Genomic DNA, 23,815 nt, shown 5'->3' on the forward strand with positions numbered 1-23,815 from the left:
ATCAGGCCCTCGGCCTCACTCAGTCATAAACCTCTCAAGCCACTCGGGCATTTCAGTAAAACAGGGCATTCGGCCCAAAACATTTATATGTATCAAAATAGAGTCATAAAACTGAGTTACACGGTAAACAAGTATAAGCATGATTGAGTATGGATTTTCAATCGAAAACAATGAGAGGATGGTAAAAAAAAAAGCCCCTAAGGGTCCAAACAGCACTGACACAAGGCCCGAACATGGCATTTAGCCCAATTTACAGACACTCTTTCTAAAACATATAAGTATCATATAGTTTCAACAAAATATGTAACTTTACAGTTGCTACGGGACGGACCAAGTCACAATCCCCAACAGTGCATGCCCACACGCCCGTCACCTAGCATGTGCGTCACTAAAAATAGTAGAATGATACAAAATCCGAGATTTCGTACCCTCAGGACTAGATTTACAATCGTTACTTACCTCAAACCGGTCAAATCTCTATCCCGCAATGCTCTTGCCTCTGGACTCGGCCTCCAAATGCTCTGAATCTATTCACAATCAGTACAATACCATCAATACGCGCTAATGGAATGAATTCCATAAGAAAAGCTACAAAATTAGACCAAAACCTGAAATTGGCTCAAACCCGGCCCTCAGGCCCACGCCTCGAAATCCGATAAAATTTACAAAACTAGAAAGCTCATTCACTCACGAGTCTAACCATACCAAATTCATCAAAATCCGACATCGTTTGGTCCTTCAAATCCTTAAATTACTCTCCAAAAATTCCAAGCCCTAACCCCTCATTTTCACTAATTATAATGATTAAACAACGGAAAATTACCATATATACAAGTATTAGGGCTCAAGTAACTTACCTCAACGAATTCCCCTTGATTCCCTCTTCAAATCTCTCCCAAAAGCTCCCAAAACCGAATAGAAATGGTGAAGAATGCACCAAAATTCGCGAAGTGTGCAATATGTACCCTCTACCCAGACTCCTCGCACCTGCGGCCATTTTCTCGCACCCGCACGACCGCACCTGCGGTCCAAGGAGCCGCACCTGCGCAACTCACTTACGCACCCAGAATCCGTATCTGCGGCAAACCCATCGCACCTGCGAAGGCGCACCTGTGTGTTTCCTCCGCTTTTACGAAGCCTGCCCAGCATTTCCCTTCTCCGCATTTGCGCCCCAGGTTTCGTACCTGCGGGCTCGCAGATGAGACCTCCAACTCGCACCTGCGTATCTTGCCTAGCCCAGCGTTGCCCGCACCTGCGCACTCCCCACGCGCGCCAGCAGCCTTGCACCTGCGAGACTTTCTTCCGCAGGTGCAAAAATAGCAGTAGCAGTAGCTCCAGCTGCATTTTGCAACTTCGACAAATCCGTTAATCACCCCGAGGCCCTAGGGACCTCAACCAAAAATGCCAACAAGTCATATACCAATATACCAACTTAGTCGAACCTTCGAATCACTCAAAACTATATCAAATCATCAAATTACCCTCGGATTCAAGCCTAAGAACTTCTAAATTTCCAAATTCGGCAACCGATGCCGAAACCAACCAAACCACGTCTGAATGACCTCAGATTTTTCACACACATCACAAATGATACTACAAACCTACTCCAACTTTCGGAATTCCATTCCGACCCCGATATCAAATTTTTCACTGCCGACCGAAATCGCCAAATTTCTATTTTCGCCAATTCAAGCCTAATTCTACCACGGACCTTCAAATCACATTTTGGACGCACTCCTAAGTCCAAAATCACCTAACGGAGCTAACAGAACCATCAGAATTCAAATCCGAGATCGTTTACATATAGGTCAATATCCGATTGACTTTTTCAACTTAAGTTTCTAGTTAACAGACTAAGTGTTTCAATTCACTCTGAAACTACTCCGGTCCCTAACCAACTAACCCGATATAACATAATATAGCTGAATAACATAAAAAGAAGTAGAAATAGAAAAAACGGGGCTATAACTCTCGAAACGACCGACCGGGTCGTTACAACTTATTACCCCACTTTCTTCCAATTTAATTCAAGGAAGAGTTCCTACACCTATAAATATGAGTCTTTCTTCCATAATGTGGTGTGAAAAATAATTATAGAATATTTCAATAAAATGAGATTAAAGCTGTGAAAGAAGAAGAAGAAGAAGAGAGTTTTTACTTTTGTTGAAGGAAGGTGTTCATCTTGGTGGAGCTTTGAACTCAACAATTTCTCTAGAGTTTATTCGAGTCATACGACGTGATCAGGCTATTGTATCCTGGGGGAGATAAGTCAGGAGGATTACTACTAGACCAGTGGAGAAATTGCTGCAGTGGGATTGAATCTCCTTAAAGAGAGTGAGATATCCGTACCTCAGCCTGAAGATATTTTATTTTTTTCATTTTATTTTTCAACTGTAATTGTATTTTCACCAACACATAGCTTTAAGAGTTACTTATAATAGATTATAAAGTAAAAATAAAAATTATATAACCTTACACAAAAACGAATTTAGCATATTTATTTCATTATTTTGATGATTTGCCTATTTAAAGTACTAGAGAGTACTCGTTTAAATAAATCAGAAAAACATCGCATATATTTCTCATCAACTATGAAAAATAATATTTAACCTTAAATACCAGGAAAGCCCCATCAAATCCTAAATTATGCAACAAAAAAAAAAGCTACACTAGAGATGAAAAAAATAAAAGAAATAACACCTCAAAAAACTACACCACACTCTAAAAATATATCAAAAATAGCAAAAACTACAAAAATATACTCCTAGATGTGAGTTCCCTCTAAACCCCGTCTTTTTTACAGTTCTCATCAAATCTAATAGACATATTTTATTAAATATTTGACTTTGAGACCAAAAGTGTTAAATTCTGGCAAATTGGATGGACTAAAAATACTCATAGCATAATTAAGGGGATTACTTTGAACCTATACTCAAAATTAAGAGACTAGTTTTGTCATTTTCTGCTGACTCATACATCTCATAAAATTTATACGAGGTATAATATTTTAGAATTAAACTGTTCATAATCTTCATTTGCTCCTCCGTCGGCTATGAGAAACTAATCAAACTATCTCCGCCCCTTCCGACGAACGGACCTTCAATTTCAAAGGTACCTAACTATTCGCCCTTCACTCCATTTTTATTTTTATTTTAGGTAACTATTTAGCTAATCTAGTGATATTCGAATTATGAAGATATATATAATATATTGAGGCATTGAATATTTTCGGATTTCCGGATTCGATGTTTGATTGTATAGCTTTGCTCAATTTCGTCTGAAAGTTTGCTCCTTTTTTTCCTATCAAATTCTGAATTGAGCGCTGTTGCTTTTGTGGTGGCGAGTTCGCATTGTGGTTCAGATTTTATGGTTTTGAGTTTGTACTTAGAAACACAAAAGGAATGAGGATAGTTTTAGTAGCGCATATGCTGGGAGAAATGCATTGAATCTTCTGAAACCTAAGTATATATGTGATATATGAGTTTTTGTACTTATCCTCTTCATCTGCTTGTTTGTTATTTTTTTTAAAAGAAAAACAATGGCTTTTCCAGATATAATGCATATTTAGGTGTACCACAAAACTGAATGAAATAGTTGGTTTTAGGAGAATCGGTAGCTGTTTTGATTTTCTGAATATGTTCTTAGAGTTTCAGATGATAATTTGCAAAAGGTATTAAACTTATCATCTGTTATACATTTGAATTCCAATATCCACATATCCATCATATATCCAATTAAAGATCAATTCCCTCTATCCCCCTCTCCAAAAACTCTGATGTAATATGGCTTCCACTTTGTTCTCTGCACCAACATTCGGAGGTCTTAGACCCCTCAACAAACCAACTGATACTTGTCTTTTCCTCAACAAAAAGATCAATTCCTACAAACCCATGAAGAAAAGATGCAATCTTGGTGTTAAAGCCGAGCTCAACACATCACTTGTGATTAGGTTGAGCACAGGACTGTCACTTTTCTTGGGAAGATTTGTTTTCTTTAATTTCCAAAGAGAGAATGTGGCCAAACAGGGATTGGTAGAGCAAAATGGAGTTAGCCATTTTGAACCTAGTGATTCTAGAGCCAAAGAATATGTTAGTCTGCTTAAATATAATTACCCTGTTGGATTCAACATAGTTGATGTTCTTGCTTGGGGCTCTATTGGCCATATTATTGCTTATTATGTTCTTGCCACTTCTAGTAATGGTATGATCCTAAGTTCTTTGGTTGAAAGAGAAAAGAATCTTCTTGTTGATTTGTACTCTTCCATTGACATGGCCTTGTTTGTAATGCAGTAGCTTAAGCTTGTATATTGGCAAAGAATTATTAGTACTGCATTTTTCATTTTTTTGTTCATCCATGATTTCAATATATTTGTCTTTAGTTTCAATTCAAATTTGAGGTTTATGATTAGTTCAAAAGTATAGTCCCAAACTATAGTAGTATTTATTATACAGTTGTCAATATATTTCAACGGAAACGAATACTCCCTCGGTTACAATGTATGTGATGTGGTTTCAGGTTTGACTCGGCACGTAGTTTAAAGAAAAAAAAAGAAAACTTTTGAAACGTGTAGTCTTAAACATGTGTGGTTATAAGACATTTGAAATTTAAGGTCAACACCTTTTGTTTGTGCTTGCAAATGGTATAGGAGTTCAATTTTCCATTGGTAAACTCCTTCTTTCTCTCATGTTATTAGTTTTGTACCGGTTATTGCTTAATAGAATTTGATGAGGGTGCGTTTGGTACGAGGAAGATGACTTACTGGAAAATGTTTCCATGAGTAAATCATTTTATGGTATTTGGTATGATGGACATCATCTTGTATGGTATTTTCCATCAAAAGAAGGAAAATGACTTGTCTGATCGCTAATGGCCGGAAGTCATTTTCCTTACCTCTATATTAACTTTTATCTTCATATTACTTCCATACAACAAACTCCTATTGCTGCATTTGCTATATAACAGGCATGGCAAATGCAGCAACAATAGAGGCAGAGCTAGCATGTATTATAAGGGTTCAGATATGAATTACATAAGCAAAAAGCTCTCTACATGTTATTCATAAGAATGCTTTATTGAGAACCTATATAACATAAACGATAAAATAACCAAAAAGAGAATCTCTAATAGAGCACAACTCTTTAACAACCTCCTTGATATTTTTTCTTTCACTTGTATCAGACATACATTGAACAAGCAGCTCCAACTCCAATTTAGGAGACTAAAACCCTCGCAATTTTGTGCCTTCTCATGAAGCTTGGAATTCGAGAGCTCTGATCTCTGCTTATGATCATTTCCTCTTCCAAGTTAAGAACTGGATCCACTATTTCAAATGCTCCATCACCATCAGGTATGGCATTCTTGACTAAATCATGAAGGCTTAATTCACCACCGAACATGCCATCTGTAGGCTTTTTCCCTGTGAACATTTCTAGTAAGAGAATACGAAAACTATACACATCACCATGCTTTGATGGATTGCTTCCCATCCCATACTCTGCAATGGAAATATATATCACAAATCATTAGACCATCATTAGAATTATTATGGAATATGATCATGTATTATGAAATTACCTGGAGCTGTGTAGCCATAGATCCTTAACAATTGTAGAGCTTGTCTGAATTCCAGATGTTTTATTAGTCAGTAGTAGGAAACGTGCCAATCCAAAATCACCAACATGGGCAACCAATTCATCGTCAAGGAGAACATTGCTCGGTTTGAGATCACAATGAACTATTGGTATCTGACAATCATTATGAAGATAATGGATTGCACCAGCAATATTGAGCCATTGCAGAAACCCCAACCTTCTAATTGGCTGAACATCTGCTCTTGAATAATCTGGATGTAGCCAGTCCTCCAAACTTCCATTGGCCATAAGCTCATAAACCAAAGCCTTGAAGTCATTTCCACGATAATCAACACAGAACTGCAGTGATTAGCTTGACTAAATTACAATGTCTAACATTTCTCAGGGCCTCACATTCTGCTATGAAACTTTTGATAGCTCCATGCTGTGAAAGATTCAACGCTTTTATAGCAACATGTTTACCTTCATACGTTTCAACTATTCCCTTATAAACATATCCATGACTCCCAACACCAATCAAGTTGTTCGCGATAAAACCCATTGGTAACTTTGAGAATACTTTGGTAGGACATAGATAGGAGTTGGTTTAGCTCTTTATCTAAAGAGGAAATGTTTGTTTGGTCCTTTGGAATCGATAGAGGAGACGGGAACCAACCATAACAACTAGCCCCAAAATCCCCAATATTAAGGATGTCATGACAAGCTTAAAGTTAAGCTTGTTTGAATGACTGAAGAAATTGCACCTGGGAAGTTTTAGTCCAGTTACACCACCACAGGTTCTAGGATTTCCAATCACAGAAACAACGCTCACATTCTCAAAGTGAAAGATGCTCTTTCTGGAAGGGCGCCTTCAAAATCATTAAACGACAAGTGGAAGGAATAAGCCCCTGGAATAAATTTCTTCTCATTATTAGATCAACCAATGTCGCACAACTGCCAAGGGTACTGGGAATTTCACCACTTAGACTATTCAACGAGACATCTAATGACATGATGTTGTTAAGGTTATTGAGCTCTTTTGGGAGGGATCCAGTGAAGTTGTTTCTAGAAATGTTTAGAACAACCAAGGAAGAGAGGACATATATTAAATTGTTTTGGTTCAGGGTAAGATATAGCAGATTTTGACATTTTGCAACACTTTTGAAGGTACTCTACCTCTAAGGTTGTTATGATCAAGATTTAACTCCGTTAAAAGGCTCGAATTTGCAATGGAAGAGGGTATAGTTCCCGTGACCATGTTCTGTGACAAGATTAAATATCTTAGCTTATAAAGCTTTCCAATAGTTGGTGGAATGATACATGTGAGTTGGTTTCTGCTCAGCCTAAGTTCTTCCAGGTTAACAAATTTGTCCAGAAAATCGATTGCTTGACAAGTCGACAAAGGCAAGATTACCCAAGAGGTTTCTGAAAAACTCATGAAATCTCCCTCCAAATGCATTGTTTTGCAGATACAGACGTTTCAAGTTAGTTGCATTGGTTAAGGAGGAAATGAAGCTTGAGTCATCAGGTTTGCCTCTCTGTCATATTATTGTGATATTCAGTAGTAGTATCTGGTTTTGAGGGAGAATTCAGTGTGAAAATCAATAGGAGAAGAAAGATCTCATCAAGATAAAAGGCCATGGTTTTTGATACATTCTGTAGAGCTTCTTAAATGTTCTTTTGTTTGAAGGTGGTAAACTCTATACAGCATATATATATAGGTCATAAGCTGTTTATTTTTTAATAAAATCAAAAATTTGACATAGTGTAAGTACTCCCAAGTTTGCCTGATCTATATTGAAAAGTCTAAACTCAAAGAGACAATCGAGTCAAGTTGCTAAATCTTTTGTTGTTGGAAGTTGATCCAAAAAGTTTATCAAAGTTGAACTGAAAGTAGTAGGCCTCAAATTCATCATTCTACACTAATGCAATTGATATATTGCTTCTAACACTGGAATACCAACGGCGTCGAAGCTAGAATTTTTAGTAAGGGGATTTAAAATATAAAGAAGTAAATAGCGAAAAAACAAGAGATATTCAATATCTACTAGTATATATATATAAATAAAAAAATTGACCTTGTATATACATTGTAATTTTTCCAAGTTGCACCTCTTAGTTTTGCCCTTGAATGTTGGGGAGAGAAGGAAGATTCTGGTTTCGAGACTGTTCATTTGGACATATTTTGATTACAAGTAATTCGTTTCAAATCATGTGTTAGGATTTTTTTTTGGCTCATACTATGAAAGTAAGATAATATTCTTGGACTATAGAATGTAACTCCTCGTTGAAAAAAGAAGAAGAATATAACTCGTCATTTCCAAATTATTGTTAGCTTTCACGTCCGCGAGATCAATTTACGTAATATTGACAATTTTTTTTAAAAATAAATGAATTGTAGTACCTTTGGTCTAATGCTTCTATGTTTGTACATCAATATTTATGAAAAGAAGAATCTATTTTTACTTCCTTAAAAGTTCTTTTTTTTCTTCAATTGATTTTCCAAAGAAAGCGTTGGGACATAACAAATGTGAGATTTGGGAAATAATAATTTTTAAAGTTAAGTTTAAAAAAGATATAGAAAATTGAGTCAAGAAGATGAAAAGTATACAAAACATTGAAATATCTACATTGAGAAGTCTAAAATAAAAGGGACAACTTTTCAGACTCAAATTCTTGGAAAATGTTTGGGGCAAGAATCTGTGATCCAAGAAGAACCAATGAAACAAAGCCAACTCACCATCCAAAATCTTTCTTTGCCTCATTCCTATCCTCACAAAATCTTTTTCTTTTCTCCCAAAGCCTTTCCTAGAGTATAAACCTCATCTTTGAACTTTTCCAATTTCCAATATCCAAATTAAAGATCAATTCCTCTTCTCCAAAAAAACTCTGCTGCAATCATGGCTTCTTCTTTGTTCTCTACACCAACATTTCAAGGTCTAAGACCTCTCAACAAACCAACTGATTCTTGTGTTTTTCTCAACACTAAGGCCAATTCCTACAAACCCATGAAGAAAAGATGCAATCTTGGTGTTAAAGCTGAGCTCAACACATCTCTTGTTATTAGCTTGAGCACAGGACTGTCACTTTTCTTGGGAAGATTTGTTTTCTTCAATTTCCAAAGAGAGAATGTGGCCAAACAAGGGTTGCCTGAGCAAAATGGAGTGAGCCATTTTGAAGCTGGTGATTCCAGAGCTAAAGAATATGTTAGTCTGCTTAAATCTAATGACCCTGTTGGTTTCAACATAGTTGATGTTCTTGCTTGGGGCTCAATTGGTCATATTGTTGCTTACTATATTCTTGCCACTTCAAGTAATGGATATGATCCTAAGTTCTTTGGTTGAAGAAGAAAAGAGTAGTCTTGTTGATTTCTATTTCCTTGTTTGTAATACAGTAGCTTATTTGGACAACTTTTACCTTATGAGCTAGCTTTGGCTGAGAAATGATTGTAAAAGAGAGAGGTTGTCTTGTTGATTTCTCTTCCATCGATTATATAATAAGCCTTGTTTGTAATGCAGTGACATCAATTTTAATTTTAGTTTGAGGTTTTTAGTTACTTCATAACTATAGTTGCAGGATACCACACCAAAGGATGTGGTGCTGTGGATGAGGCTGCTCTTTCCATAACCAGAGGTCTCGGGTTCGATCCCTGATTATGGAAAAATTCTTGGTAGGGGCGCTTCCTCCGAATGAAGCCCTACGCGGCGCGAATCCGAATATAGTCGGACTCCAATGCGGGTACCGAACACTGAATACCGGGTGGGAAACCAAAAAAAAAAAAACTATAGTTGCAGGATGAAAGGAAAGGAGAATATTGACCCAAAAGGGTAAAAAGAAAAAGGGATACGAAATAGAAAAGTATTCCATCCATCAGTAATTAAATGTATTACAAATTTGCAATCAACACTCGTATAATATGACCCAGTTATGGATACATCTCTTATAATTATAAAGAAAATGCCTGATAATTGTATTGATTTATGAACAAGCGGAGATTACATGTTTTTGCATAGAAACAATAAGCCGTTGCGCAAACATAGCTCTGCCAGAGATAGAACCCACAATAGTGATATTAACAATAAACCACCAAGATTGCACAATTTGTAAGCAAGTGAAGATGTAGCTGCTATTAGAGCTGCAGTCCAATGTTTTTGGAAGAAAGCACATACCAAAATATGCAAGATTTTTAACAAGATTTCCCCTAGAGTTCATGCACTTGGGGCTATATTTTTCGATCCTCCAAAAATGCCGTTGACGAAAATGATTTATTTGATATTATGGATGACTGGTTACAGAAGGACCGTTTTGTTTTTTAGGCTCGTCTAGTCTATTTCTCTTTCCTAGGGCCTATTTTGTTGTAGGGGGTTGGTTCACAGGTACTAACTTCATGCTATACCTATGGATTGGTTAGTTCTTATTTGAAAGGCTGTAATTTCTTAACTACTGCGGTACCGATTCGATCCGAGCTCTTGGAATTGGAATAAATACGACAGCGAATCGCGAAATCTTAATGACCTTCTCTATATAATGAATGGGGTGTCCGCTTTAAAATCGTTCGCCCTGCACCCAACCCTGAGTATATGCTTCAATAGGAAAACAAAATTGATTCAAATAAAGATTTCTTTGGTGCCCTATATCAATAAAAGTAAAAGAAAAAACATACGGGCGAAAAAAAGATACCAAAGTAATGTTGTATCGGGCTACCTGTCTTTTTGTAGTTGGATCTCCAAGTTTTTGGAATGCTCCAAATTCGACTTTGAACATCTAAATTTAGGTCAATACCATCAAAAGGAACCTTTGATACAAATAGACGCGTCAAAAGTTCCATATAGATTATTTCTTAATCCAATTTCTTCCAAATTCATTAAAATTTCATGTACCTATTCTTGAATGCCAGTTACGGTAATATATTCATGCGAGATTTTTTCAAATTTTACACGTGTGATACATGTTCTTTCTATTTCTCCAAGTAAAGCTCTTCGCATTGCAATGCCATAGTGCTGGCTTGGCCTTTTATAAGTGGAGACAGAATAAAGCATCCATAATAAAGGCTTTTGTTGTTTGTTCTTGATTCAGCACACTTCTATTGTAGTGACCGAGTATCAACTTTCTCTCGAACAATAGTACTATCATTCACACTCATTTCAGATCTTTCAAAACTCAATATCTTTAGAAAAATCCGACACACATCCACTGACGTCTTTGAATGATTCGAGCAACATGGCTTGGGTTCCTCAACATATGCCATTGTGGCAGTCCAAATGATCAAGCCTTTTTTCTAAAAACATGTAATGTCAAAACTTATCTTTAGTTTATTTCTCTATAATAATTAAACCTCAATCTCAAACATGTTGGAAGCGACTATATAAATCCTCAACATCCATTTGGTTTCATTCCATCCATTTCATATAATACTTAAATAACTTGGGATTTTAAACACAAGTTCTCCATATTTTCTAGTTGATATAATCAAGCTTCAATCTCAACTAGTTGATATCGCCTATATCTATCTTTTGCTTTCACTATGTTCCGTTCGCTGCATAATCTCTAAAAGATTTTAGGCCATATGTGACTTAGATCTATCCTGTCCCTTTTAACACATTGAAAACAGTTTGACACCCTCGAAATTACAATTTCCTAGTCCCATCAACTTCTGTGTTGGTCACCTGTAAGTTGTAAGCACAAGCTTAACAAAGGGAAAACAAAATGTTCCGACCTAGGATAATAAGCTCATGAGCTTGGTCTTACTCCACCGTCGAGAAAGAAAAGAAACATTGTGGTCAAATGCAAATCAATGAGTCAACTTTCAGTTTGAATCAAGGTAACAAATACATGATGAAATCGCCCCACCCCCACAAGATCACAGTTCTGGCCTATGCCTTATGGAAACAACACTTTGCTTTCTTGTTCACGACTGGAGTTCCTCTCGCTTCTATACATCTCTCCATTCTACATCTCCTGACACTTGAAATGGTGCACAACAATTTATGCGACAAACGTAAATTGCACAACATAAGAAATTTACAGCCAAATCAACTACTAACTCCTATGCTACTGGTTTACAAAGTTAAAGCCAGAGCCACCTTGAAGCCAAGTAAACATACCCGAACCAGCATGCAAAGTGCTCAGATTATTGTGTCATGGTATGTGTAGTTATGCCGTCGTCCAAACTCCAGAAGGCTACCATATGTTCGATCCCAAACTCCAACGAAAAGGGACTCTGTATCAGGACTAAAAGACAGACCTGATATCTCACCAAAGAAATCAATTTCTTGCTCCTGCTCATATCCACTTTTTACATCAAAAACATGAACGAAATCTGCAGGTTCTGCCATAGCCATAAATCTGCCATCAGATGTGTAGCGGATTGACCGAATAGCTCCAAGGTTACCCTTCAAAGCAACAACTGATTTCGACAAGTTCCGTACGTCCCATACTCTGCAGGTTTTATCTTGGTTCCCAGTTGCAAAAGTTAGCCCATCAGGATGCCATGCTGACGCAAACGAGAAGTCACCATGTCCGCACAAAGGTGAAACAATCTGTAAGCATTAAATTTGATTACTGACTGGTGCATCAGATATTGAACAATTCTGATAAATTGAATCATGGGAGATAAATGCACAAGTACCTTTGCATTTCTGGAATCAACCAATAAACCGTCAGGATTATCTCCAACTATTGCGAGAAGCTTACCGTCAGGGCTCAGTGATGCATGCTGCAAGGGAAAATAAAGTAAGTAACACCTTATTATGGAAATAAAAATAAAAGGAAAAAAGAAGTTAATACCACCAATGGAGAGTTGTATGAAGATAAGACTTATGTTAATCAATATAAGATAAGTGATTAGAATAATATCTGTAATCAAAAACCCTAGATTGAAACTATTGAAGCATGAGAAAGAGAAAGGTATTTTTTAATTTCAACCTAAGCTATTCATAAATTATAATTTTATTTTGAAAAACAATAAAAATTAGTAAATTATCAGTAATGGCATGCACTAGTAGCACATAATTAGGAAACCTTCTTGGTATATATCCACTATGACATATACATTTTGGGGCATGTGTGCACCCATAAACACATGCAATACAGACTTACATTCACTGGCCAGGGAAAACGGAAATGCTTGGACAGTTGAAATTTCTCCATATCAAAATCTCGAACTCCAGAGTCGTTATTTGAAGCTATAAAATGAAGTGCACCACTGAGGAGCAAAAGATATCTCAGTTAACTTCATTCTCACTAAGAAATAGCATGTTTCGGGAGTATGTAGGATAAACATAATACCTGGCAGTGTTATAAATCTCAACAGCATTAGTAATTGCATTGTCATCATATGTTGTCCGGGAACAGAAGCAAACTCCAGGTCTGTCTAAATACTGCATATAGTTTCAAGAACAATTAGTGACTAGGGAAATAGTTTCACTTTCTGAAGGTGAAGATAAAACTGCAAACTCAGCACCATGACCCAAACGTAACTAGCGCAAATTCAGAAGTGCAGGTACATGCTCCAGTTGTTGATGCCCAAAAAAACAAGGAGTAAAAAGGTCCAAACCAATCAGAGGGAATTTGACACACCTTGCAAATAAGTTCTCCTTGAAATCCCCCAGCTACAAGCAACTTGTCTTTCACCGTAAGAGTGCTGACTTGAGTCTGTGTAAATCCTTCTAAAAGGCTACCGGGATGCTTCTACAATGCCAAAATAAAAAGAAAAAGGTCGTAACCAAGTTTGCCTGAAACAAACCAGTGACTTCCACGTTCAGAACACCTACCTCACATGGTGCTACATGCCCTGATACATTCAGAACTTCAGTTTTTCTACAGGTCAAGGATGACCAATGAATGACGGAAAAATGGGACATAAGGTACACGTCATGCTTGGAGGTTGCCCAGACCAAGTTCCTCAGCTATATTATGAAAAATAAACAAGCTTCAGATTTATTGTGGCAAAATCATAAGTTAACGTGGCTAAAAAAAAAAAAAAAATTTAAATGACATGCACGATTCTATATCAGCAAATACAGATCATATGGTTTATCCAAGTCACTTGGTTTGATATTCAGCCTAGTTCAATCACTCCATAATAATGACGTCTTCAAGAAACCCTCAAACATATTCTTAGCCTAGTCCCTTCCATATAGAAAAGCAAAAGGTAAAGAGGGCTGTAACTATTACCTGGAAGTGTAAAATTGTTGATTTAACAGATCTTGAATTACGTCTGAAGTCATAGTACGAAGCCTCTTTGTTTGTGGCTTTGCAGTCCTGTTGAAAGCAAAAGGATAGAGCCACCCATGTTCCCATTAGACACAAACGGCGTCACTCAGACCAATTAGGAAATAAAAAAACACATCTATTTTACATTTTTACCTTCTCTGATGCCTCCCCAGATTGCGGAACATTTTCATAGTTCTTATATTGCTCTAATCTCGTTTGCCTGTATTTCTCCCTGGTTATGCTAAGCCTTTCCCAGGGAATCCCTTGAATGTCTCTACCTCTCCTTGCCTCGGCAGCAGAGGTATCTTGCATTTTATTATTCTTCAAGAAGAAAACAATTTAATAGGTTCAGATACTGAAAGCACAATCTTTTGAACAAAAATGAATATATCTAATATGTCCTCGTACAAAACAGCTCAGCTTTTATGGATGAGTTCACAAACCATGTAGTCATATTCATCTGCATCTGAATCAGAGGCATCAATATCTCTTCCATGGAACTCATCATCCATATCATCATCTATAGCTTCCATTTCATATTCGTTTGCCATGTAATCAGCATCATCCTCTTGTTGATGGGACATTTTTACCCCTACTAAATTAACTACAAACTACAAAGGTTAACCACAAAAGTTAACTACATTCAAGAATTGAGATAGTGTACCTTAAACAAACTTCCAAGTCAAATATGGGACAAGATACTCATAAATCACCTCAATACTAAAGCGTCAGCGAATCCATATAGAGAAAGACCAAGTTATTCTTGGCCTTCGAGCACTAAGTCAATCCATAAATGCAGAAAAAGATTAAATATAATTTTTTTAAGCAGCAAAAGCACATAAACATGCATCATAAATCATCTTTTCCTCTATCCAGGCTTCTACAAAGCCAGCTCGTTATCAACTCAAAGATTCCATTCGCAGGGATGGACAACAAAAGAGGCAAGCATCGAAAACACGAATACTTGCCTGGATCTGCATAGAGATCATGTCAAATGAGCACACTAACAATCCCTGAAGTAAAATTTTGAAAGAGAAGAATAGTTATAGCCTAAACTATAGTCTGAGAGGTAGAGGAAGGACAAAAAGTATTTGAGAGAGGTGATAATGCAAGAAATGGCATATTTGCAGCTTACCGAGGACATGGCCCTTGATAGAAAGGTGTGGAGGTCGAGAACTAGGGTAGAAGACTAGTAGTTAGTCGCTCGTTTATCCTTTTCTTATCTGTAGTATCAATAGTATTCTCTTACTTTCTTATACTTAGAACCCTATTGCTACCGGTTGTTTCTCTTGCTTCAGTGTTCTTATTATCTTGTTGTTGTTTGTAGTGCTTCGTGTTACTGTTTCCTTTCTATTATATCTCCTCTATTGTATTTCTTTTCCATAACGTTGTGACTATGTTTTTCCTGAGCCAAAGGTCTATCAGAAACAATCTCTCTAGTCTTACCTTCACATCATCTCTAGTCTTACATTCACAAGGCAGGGGTAAAGTTGCATGCACACTATCCTTCCCAGACCCTACTAGTGGAAACACACTTTTTTTTTTTTTTTTTTTTGTTGTTGTTGTTATATAGTCAGTAACTTAATTACAATACCTGAAGAAATTCACGATTTCAACTTCCTCAATTAACAGTAGTTTTTTATCCTTTTTAATAAGGAAAACTTCGTCGATTAATAATAGTTAGGATTCACACTGTAACAAGCATTAACAGCCTACAACATGACTTTAGAGAAAAAGCTATTCCCCTCACACATTTAACAAGCACAAAATTCAAATCTCACAACTTGAAAACTGTGGTGTATGCAACCAACGAAGGAACTAAGTAGAGGGTAAAGGGGGTTCAAAAGTTGCGGTAGGTCATAGGTTCAAATTCTAATTATGACATTCTAGATTTTTTTTGAATCCCCTATATAAATTCCTAGCTCCTCCATTGTATGCAACACCATATCTAACTTATAGACACACACACACACGTGCGCGCACATACGTATAGATTCACAAACCTAGGATATACGACCAAAAGGGAGGACCTTTTCTAACTTACAGAATTAAGTGCTGACCAAATTATAAGAATAAAAATTTAGGTTCAACCTGCATATCAAAACTTTACAAATTCTACAAATTGACAGCAAATAAACTAGCAAAAATCCAGCATCGAGGATCATTTCATAAATAACCACAATAATACCATAAATTCCACAATTGAAAAAAAAAACCCACAAAAGTCAAACTCTAAAACATCGGAGATAATAAAAAAAACAATAATCGTACATAATTAACGCATAGAAAAAGGAGAAAAATGATTTTTTTGATATAAATTTCTGACCTTTGGGTGAAAAAGGGCACAATTGATCGAGGTTCCTTTGATCTCGATCTGGAGATTTGATAATCAGAAGAAGATAATTAACACATGAGAATTTAATTGATTTGGTTAATTACGAAAATAATTGCTGCTGTTTTAGGCTTGTAGATCGAAACAGAGATGTGGGAAAAAAAGGTTAATTTCTGTGTTCTTCTGCAAACGACATTTTCTACTCCAAATATGGAATGGGATGAAAGGGATAACCTTTGGTTGCAGGGGTATTCTTGAAAATAAATTATATACCACATGGAACTGAAAATGACTTAAATAATCAATTTTGATAAATTGGTATAATCTTATAGATAAAAAGAAAATGTAATCTTCAACCTGATTAATGTAATAAAAAGTTATAAGAAAACTCATAATACTTGATGGGTGAATCACACAAATTAATTATTTGGTATCACCGTTTAAGTTTTGACTTCGGTAAAAAAGGTCTTATGAAAATAATTTTAGTCAGAAATTTCGTTAAAATTTTGAGGGTTGTCATAATTTTATAAGTTACAGTTTTAGAATACGCGTTGTTACACGTGTATCTCATCTTAATGAGTAAAATATTATATAAAAAATTATAGTATTGAGTTATAAAACTAAAATTTAAACTCTTGAAATTAATAAATATTGACTCTAAATAGCTAACCCAAGAAACTCACTTTGTATCAGTTTGCAATAACCATTCAATATATTTGACCTTACTTAAGTTTAGTTCTAGTTATGCAATTTCATCACTTTAATTTCACAAGCTATCATGTTTCTTTTTTGATTTCAGCAAAAACACATAGTCTTTAAAGGTTTAAGAGCTTTTATAGAGAAAACAAATTTGAAAGTTATTTTCAAGTCATTTTAGGAGACACAAACACGAGCAGCTAACTGATTGAAGATAAAAAAAATTTCTTTCTCGCGACTAAATGTAGTTCTATTTTTTTAATTAATAAGAAATACTATATATATATATATACACACACACACACACACAACAACAACAACAACAATGACCCAGTGAAATCCCACTAGTGGGGTCTGGGGAGGGTAACGTGTACGCAGACCTTACCCCTACCCCGAGGGAGTAGAGAGACTGTTTCCGAAAGACCCTCGGCTCAAGAAGATGAAAAGAGACAATATCGGTATCACCAATAGAAATCATAGGAAAAATAACATCATGTAAATGAGAAAGTAGATGCAAAGCAAACGTGATAGAGAGTACATAGATGCGACACTATGGAAAATAAAAGAGTAGTAAGACACAACATTACCACTAGTTGACATCGCCAAAAACCCTACCATACTAGCCTCACAAAGGTACGAAGTAAGGTAGACTCAACTACCTCCTAACCTACAATCCTAATACTCGACCTCCACACCTTCCTATCAAGAGTCATGTCCTCGGAAATCTGAAGCCTCGCCATGTCCTGACTGATCACCTCTCCCCATTACTTCTTAGGTCGTCCTCTACCTCTTCTCGTGCCCTCCAAAGACAGCCGCTCACAACTCCTTACAAGAGCATCTTGTCTTCTCCTTTATACGTGTCCGAACCATCTGAGCCTCGCTTCCCGCATCTTGTCATCAATGGGAGCCACGCCCACCTTTTCCTGAATATCTTCATTCCTGATCTTATCCATCCTAGTGTGTCCGCACATCCACCTCAACATCCTCATTTCTGCTACTTTCATCTTCTAGATATGTGAGTTCTTAACATGCCAACACTCAACCCCATACATCATGGCCGGTCTAACCACCGCTTTGTAAAACTTACCTTTGAGTATTGGTGGAACTCTCTTATCACACAAGACTCCAGATGCTAACCTCCACTTCATCCACCCTACCCCAATACGGTGTGCGATATCCTCGTCGATCTCCCCTCCCCTTTGAATAACCGACCCAAGGTACTTGAAATTGCCACTACTTGGTATGACTTGTGATTCAAGCCTCATTTTCACATCCATTTCCCTCGGCTCAGTGCTGAACTTACACTCCATGTATTTCATCTTTGTCCTGCTCAGCTTGAAACCCTCAGACTCAAGGGCCTGTCTCCACACCTCCAACCTCTCGTTAATACTGTTTCGCGACTCATCAATCAGAACTATGTCATCGGTGAATAACATACACCATGACACCTCCCCTTGAATATGGTGTGTTAATACGTCCATCACCAGGGCAAATAAGAACGGGCTGAGCGCAAAACCTTGGTGTAAACCCATAACAACTGGAAACTGCTCAGAGTCGCCACCTACAGTCCTAACCCGAGTCTTAGCCCCATCATACATGTCCTTAATTGCCCAAATGTAGGCAGCTGACACTCCTTTTGCCTCTAAGCATCTCCAGAGAATTTCTCTAGGAACCTTATCGTACGCCTTCTCTAAGTCAATAAATACCATGTGCAGATCCTTCTTCCTCTCCCTGTACCGTTCCACTAACCTCCTAATAAGGTGTATAGCTTCCGTAGTAGAACGATCCGGTATGAACCCGAACTGGTTGTCGGATATAGACATTGTCCTCCTCACTCTCGCTTCAACTACCCTCTCCCATACTTTCATGGTATGACTCAGTAATTTGATACCCATATAATTGTTACAACTCTGGATATCACCTTTATTCTTATACAACGGAACCACCGTACTCCACCTCCACTCTTCCGGCATCCTCTTCGTCCTAAAAATAACATTAAACAGTCCAGTCAGCCACTCTAAGCCTGCTCGGCCCACACACTTCCAAAATTTTATCAAAATTTCGTCTGGCCCGGTCGCTCTACCCCTACTTATCTTACGCATAACTCCCACGACCTCCTCAACCTCGATGCGCATGCAGTCCTCAAAGTCACGTTGACTCTCGGGATGCTCCAGTTCACCTAACACAATATCCCGATCCCTTTTTTCATTCAGAAGTTCATGAAAGTAAGTCTGCCATCTTTTCTTAATCTGTGCATCTTCCGTCAATACTCTACTATCGTCGTCCTTGATGCATCTCACTTGGTCTAAATCCCGGGCCTTCCTCTCTCTCATCTTCACCAGCCGGAATAACTTCTTCTCTCCGTCTTTTTCCCCCAGTTCCTTGTACATATGGTTATAGGCTGCAGTCTTAGCCTCTGTGACTGCCACCTTAGCTTCCTTCCTAGCTACCTTATACCACTCCATGCACGCTCTCCCCTCCTCCTCACTTGTGCTCCCTACTAATTTTAGGTATGTTTCCTTTTTCGCTTCCACTTTACCTTGGACCACTTCATTCCACCACCAGTCTCCTTTGTGCCTTCCAGAGACGCCAGTCGAGGTCCCTAACACCTCTCTTTCAGCCTCCCTTATACAGTATGCTATTATCGACCACATAACACTCGCGCCACCACTGTTCCTCCATGCTCCCATAGCCGACAATCGCCCCTCCAACTCCTGGGCTTTATCCTTGGTCAAGGTACCCCACCTGATTCTCGGTCATCCTCGGTCGGACCTTTTCCTTCTCTTTAACATAATAGCAACATCCATCACTAAGAGCTTATACTGTGTCATGAGTATTTCACCCGGAATAACCTTACAATCCTTGCACAACCCTCTGTCAGACCTCCTGAGGAGGAGATAGTCAATCTGAGTCGCCGCCACAGCGTTTTGGAAAGTAACCAAATGCTCCTCCCTCTTCGGAAAACTAGAGTTCGCAATCACCAACCCAAAAGCCTTATCGAAGTCCAACATCGAAGTACATCCTCTGTTCTTCTCCCCAAAACCTAAGCCTCCATGCACCTCGCCATAGCCGCCTGCGGTCGAACCAACATGACTATTGAAATCCCCTCCTATAAATAGCCTCTCAGTAGGCGGGACTTGACGCACAATCTCATCTAACCCCTCCCAGAATCGCCGTTTAACGTCCTCATCCAGGCCCGCATATGGGGCGTAGGCGCTAACGATGTTTAGGGTGCACTCTCCAACCACCAACTTAATAGTCATCAATCTATCATTCACCCGTATAACCTCAACCACCGACTCTCTAAGTTCCCCATCCACCAAGATACCCACTCCATTCTTACCCTTCCAGACTCCGGAGTACTAAAGTTTATACCCGTCCGCATCCCTTGCCCTAGACCCTACCCACCTAGTTTCCTGGACACACGCTATATTGACCCTCCTCTTCCGGAGGATCTTTGCCAACTCTATATACTTACCCGTCAATGTACCTATGTTCCATGACCCAATTCTCAACCTATAGGCACCCTTGTTCCCCTTACCTCCCTTGCCTGCCTTCCCACCCCTAACCCTTACCCCACCTCCCGCTCCCACCCCCTGTTTCCCCCGAGTACATGACCTCACTCATCTATCCCAGACCACAACCACTAAATCTACGACAGACTAAAGGAAATCACTAACACACACATGACAACAAACCAGAGTAGAGGAAGATATATTGTAGCTACAGGCACGCCAATATGGTGATTAAACTAATACGAACTAAGATGGCAGCAATTTAACTAACACAACGAATGGAAACAGGAAAATAGGAGGTACCAACTCCCACAATTAGAACCTAGGAATTGTCTTGGTATGCATGGCAGTATTGCGACCTCCTTGCACGTCCAACTCCCGCGTCGCCCCTTGTTGACAGTCGCCCGAACTGTTCTTCACTGTTTGCACATGCACGTCTCGCTTGCCGCTAAAAGCCATCGACCCTAACCTGAAATACACACAAAACACCATGAAGTCAAACAAAGGGGGAGAGGCTATCATCGCTACCACTGGTAAAGTCCCAGCCGTAGCAAAAAAAGCACAAAGAGAAGGGAAACGAGGAGAAAGAGGGAACGAAGAGGAAAGGAGCAGAGGAAAATTGGGGGGGGGGGGGAGGGGTATTACCCGCAACTAAGGATTAAAAATGAAGAAGAAAAGCTAGAGGGAAAAGGGTCGATGTTGCTGCCCGACGAAACAATAGTCGGCAGTGTTGTTGCTCTAGTAAATATTGGAGTGGGGAAGAGGGAAAGAAGAAAGAGGAGAGAGAGGAAGGGGAGGTGTGAGAGATGAGGGGAGGCTTACCTACCTGATGGTGGGGTGGTCGCCGACGTGGGGTGGTTGCCGGCTGCCTGGTCTGGTTTTCGACCGCTGGGGGTGATGTGAGAGATCAGGGATGGAGCATTAAAAAAAATAAATTATTACTATCGCAATCTACTATATTTTCATTTTGGAGAGAATTTTCTTTCTCTATCCATGGCATGCATGCACATAACCGTATATGTAAGGATTTCCTGGTGTATAGATTGCAAATACCTTATGTCCTCTATAGTAGTAACTAAATGACATGTCCTATTTATTAGACATCCTAGCTAAGAGCATAACTTTGAGATTTCTTGATGTAAGACGTGACACAATTTACCAAATCTAACTTCACTTATGATGCTAGTAGGGCACCAATAGTATGAAGATATTATACCTTAGTCACGAGACTATTAAGCAAATACAAAACAACAACATACCCAGTATAATCCCACAAGTGGGGATGATACTGTTTGACCAAAAAATATATAAATTTTGGTTTAACTAATTAAATATATACTAATGAAGGTTAATCTTAGTTAACAATAATATCCCTAAGATGGAATTTACGGAAGTGCAATAAATGATAGACAGATAGATTTTCAATAGCAACGGCGGCACACAATCACTATTTAAGAAGTCAAAGGAAGCAATATAACATTAAATATTAATGAACAACAGTAAATGGCACTTATGTAAATAGGATGGATGAGTCACCCAGGAAAGGATCAAATCAGTGAGTGTTCCTTCTGACAATGATAAGTGATGGATAAGGCTTTGAACATATGAGTTATTCTCGGATCTAGAGGAAAAGTGTGGACAAAAATCTTAATGAAAAAGTTGTTTTTTGTGTGCTTACAATAAGATCCGATTCTCTCTTTTAAAGTCAAAGTGTATTTTACAAATGAATATCACATGTCCCATATCATTGTGCTTCTTTCTATTTATAAGGAACATGTTCCTCAAAACCCTAATAGTACAAGTGCAGAGAATATCCACTAGAATATTCTCTTTAATGTCCTATCTTGAAACTAGCCATTATAACTCTGTCAAGGGTACTCGACCTCGGCCTTGATCCCTGCTAACTCCTCGGTGTTAGCCCTTGCTGACTCTTTGACCATAGACTTCAACGCTTCTTAGATTATTTATGTTAATACCTAATTTTGACCTTGTATTTTTTATAAATATCATATATAGTTTCAAAATATAATTTTTGCATCATCACCAATTTACAAAAGTCATATAAATATTTTCTATAATATTTTTATAATTTTTAATGTTTTAAAATTAATTTTATTGCATTTTAATTATTCAAATATTTATTAGTTACTCCTTCAAATTATTTTGTGATGACTTAATCATCCAAATTTATTATTTACACCCACATCTATGCTTTATAACATTTTTACTTCATTTTATATAATAACATTTGTATTTTGCGATCTATTTATATAATTTTGCAATAATAGCCTATATTCTATTCATAACTACATTATTTACATTGATTATAGTAAAATAGTATTTTTATATTTTTATAATTCTAAGCTATTATTTTCAATCATTTTATTTCATAAGTAATTTTTTTTATTATTTCTTAATTATTTTTATTAATTATTTTAAAACAAATTTCATATATTTAATTTTATGGCCCAAAACAGGGCTAATTTCGGACCAAATATGGCTTAAAACACTTGGCCCGCCCCAACTCACTCTTTACCAGCCCAAAACCAAATAACCCTTAATAAAACCCGGTCGGTACCCGCTTTATACGACCCACCCAATCTTCCTTTCGTCCTAGAGATCAACGGCTCACAGCCCATCTCCCATTTTTAATTAATCTGCCCCAAACCCTAATGCCCATTTTTCTGAGACAGCCGCCCCCAAATCCTTTCATCCTCTCTTCTTCTCTGAGAAACCCTAGCTACCGCTGGTTAGTTCTTTTCTGATTCTAACCCAGAGATGGATTCTACTTATGATATACTTACCTTATTAATCTTCTCTCATTATTGGTCGTCCGTTTATGGTGTTACTTAGGTACTTGCCAAAGTTTGGCAAGTATCACTTCCGAGATCGGACTGGAAAGACTCGAATCTTAGATTTTGGGCATTATTCCGTCAATATAAACTCAACAAAGAGCGATTTGTACTCTTGGTTCGATTTTCAGACGATTGAACCTAATTAGGGTTTGAGACTCTCCATCTCCTTTACTGATTTTTATTTGCATGTGATATTCTCTTTCCTTATTTGTGCTTAATTGATTTTTTTCCATGTTTGTTCTTTCAATTTCTACCACTATATAAACCCCCCTTCCCCGCTTCCCCTTTAGGTCTTAACGACAACTTCAAGAACAACTACCACTTGACTAATGTTATTATCAATATCACCCTCTCACTCAATCACTCACTTTATTCTGAAAATTTTGGTTCTTGGCCGACTGAAAGCCAAGGCCACCAGAGTTCATTCTATCGGCCTTCCTAGTGCGAGCATTGCTCGGGGATTATCTGAAGCCCTTGTGAACTTTGACGCACTAGGTTTGGGTTCTACTGCTTTCTTCTACTATTGATTATTGGAGTGCTGCTAAAATTATTCTTCTTGTTTACTTGTTCGTTAATCTGTAACTGGTAAGTACCTTTGGCCATTGCAATTTTATTCTCTTTTTGTTTGAGTTC

At 37.8% G+C, this 23,815-nt stretch overlaps 3 protein-coding genes and 1 long non-coding RNA gene across 4 annotated transcripts; 1 reads left to right on the top strand and 3 right to left on the bottom strand.

The window, feature by feature from the left end:
- The first annotated feature begins 3,015 nt into the window (after positions 1–3,015).
- Positions 3,016–9,083, top strand: LOC138896760 (uncharacterized). Its single transcript, XR_011410184.1, has 2 exons — positions 3,016–3,111; positions 5,179–9,083. It is a non-coding gene; the product is annotated as an uncharacterized lncRNA (long non-coding RNA).
- Positions 9,084–11,344: 2,261 nt separating this feature from the next.
- LOC104098856 (uncharacterized WD repeat-containing protein C2A9.03-like) lies at positions 11,345–14,368 on the bottom strand. The gene is made up of 9 exons (XM_009605690.4): positions 14,228–14,368; positions 13,938–14,105; positions 13,746–13,832; positions 13,343–13,477; positions 13,149–13,259; positions 12,858–12,949; positions 12,669–12,774; positions 12,199–12,285; positions 11,345–12,109 (listed from the first exon to the last, which is right to left on the bottom strand). Exons 1-9 carry the CDS (start codon positions 14,366–14,368, stop codon positions 11,696–11,698), a joined length of 1,341 nt encoding a protein of 446 aa, XP_009603985.1. The 3' UTR covers positions 11,345–11,695.
- A 4,373-nt stretch (positions 14,369–18,741) lies between these two features.
- On the bottom strand, positions 18,742–19,502 carry LOC138897042 (uncharacterized). Its single transcript, XM_070182995.1, has 2 exons — positions 18,936–19,502; positions 18,742–18,795 (listed from the first exon to the last, which is right to left on the bottom strand). Exons 1-2 carry the CDS (start codon positions 19,500–19,502, stop codon positions 18,742–18,744), a joined length of 621 nt encoding a protein of 206 aa, XP_070039096.1.
- A 66-nt stretch (positions 19,503–19,568) lies between these two features.
- LOC138897043 (uncharacterized) lies at positions 19,569–20,075 on the bottom strand. Its single transcript, XM_070182996.1, has one exon. The coding sequence runs from the start codon at positions 20,073–20,075 to the stop codon at positions 19,569–19,571; it is 507 nt and encodes a 168-aa protein (XP_070039097.1).
- Between the last annotated feature and the right edge of the window lie 3,740 nt (positions 20,076–23,815).

This window comes from Nicotiana tomentosiformis, chromosome 8 (genome assembly GCF_000390325.3).
Source record: "Nicotiana tomentosiformis chromosome 8, ASM39032v3, whole genome shotgun sequence".
NCBI lineage: Eukaryota > Viridiplantae > Streptophyta > Magnoliopsida > Solanales > Solanaceae > Nicotiana > Nicotiana tomentosiformis.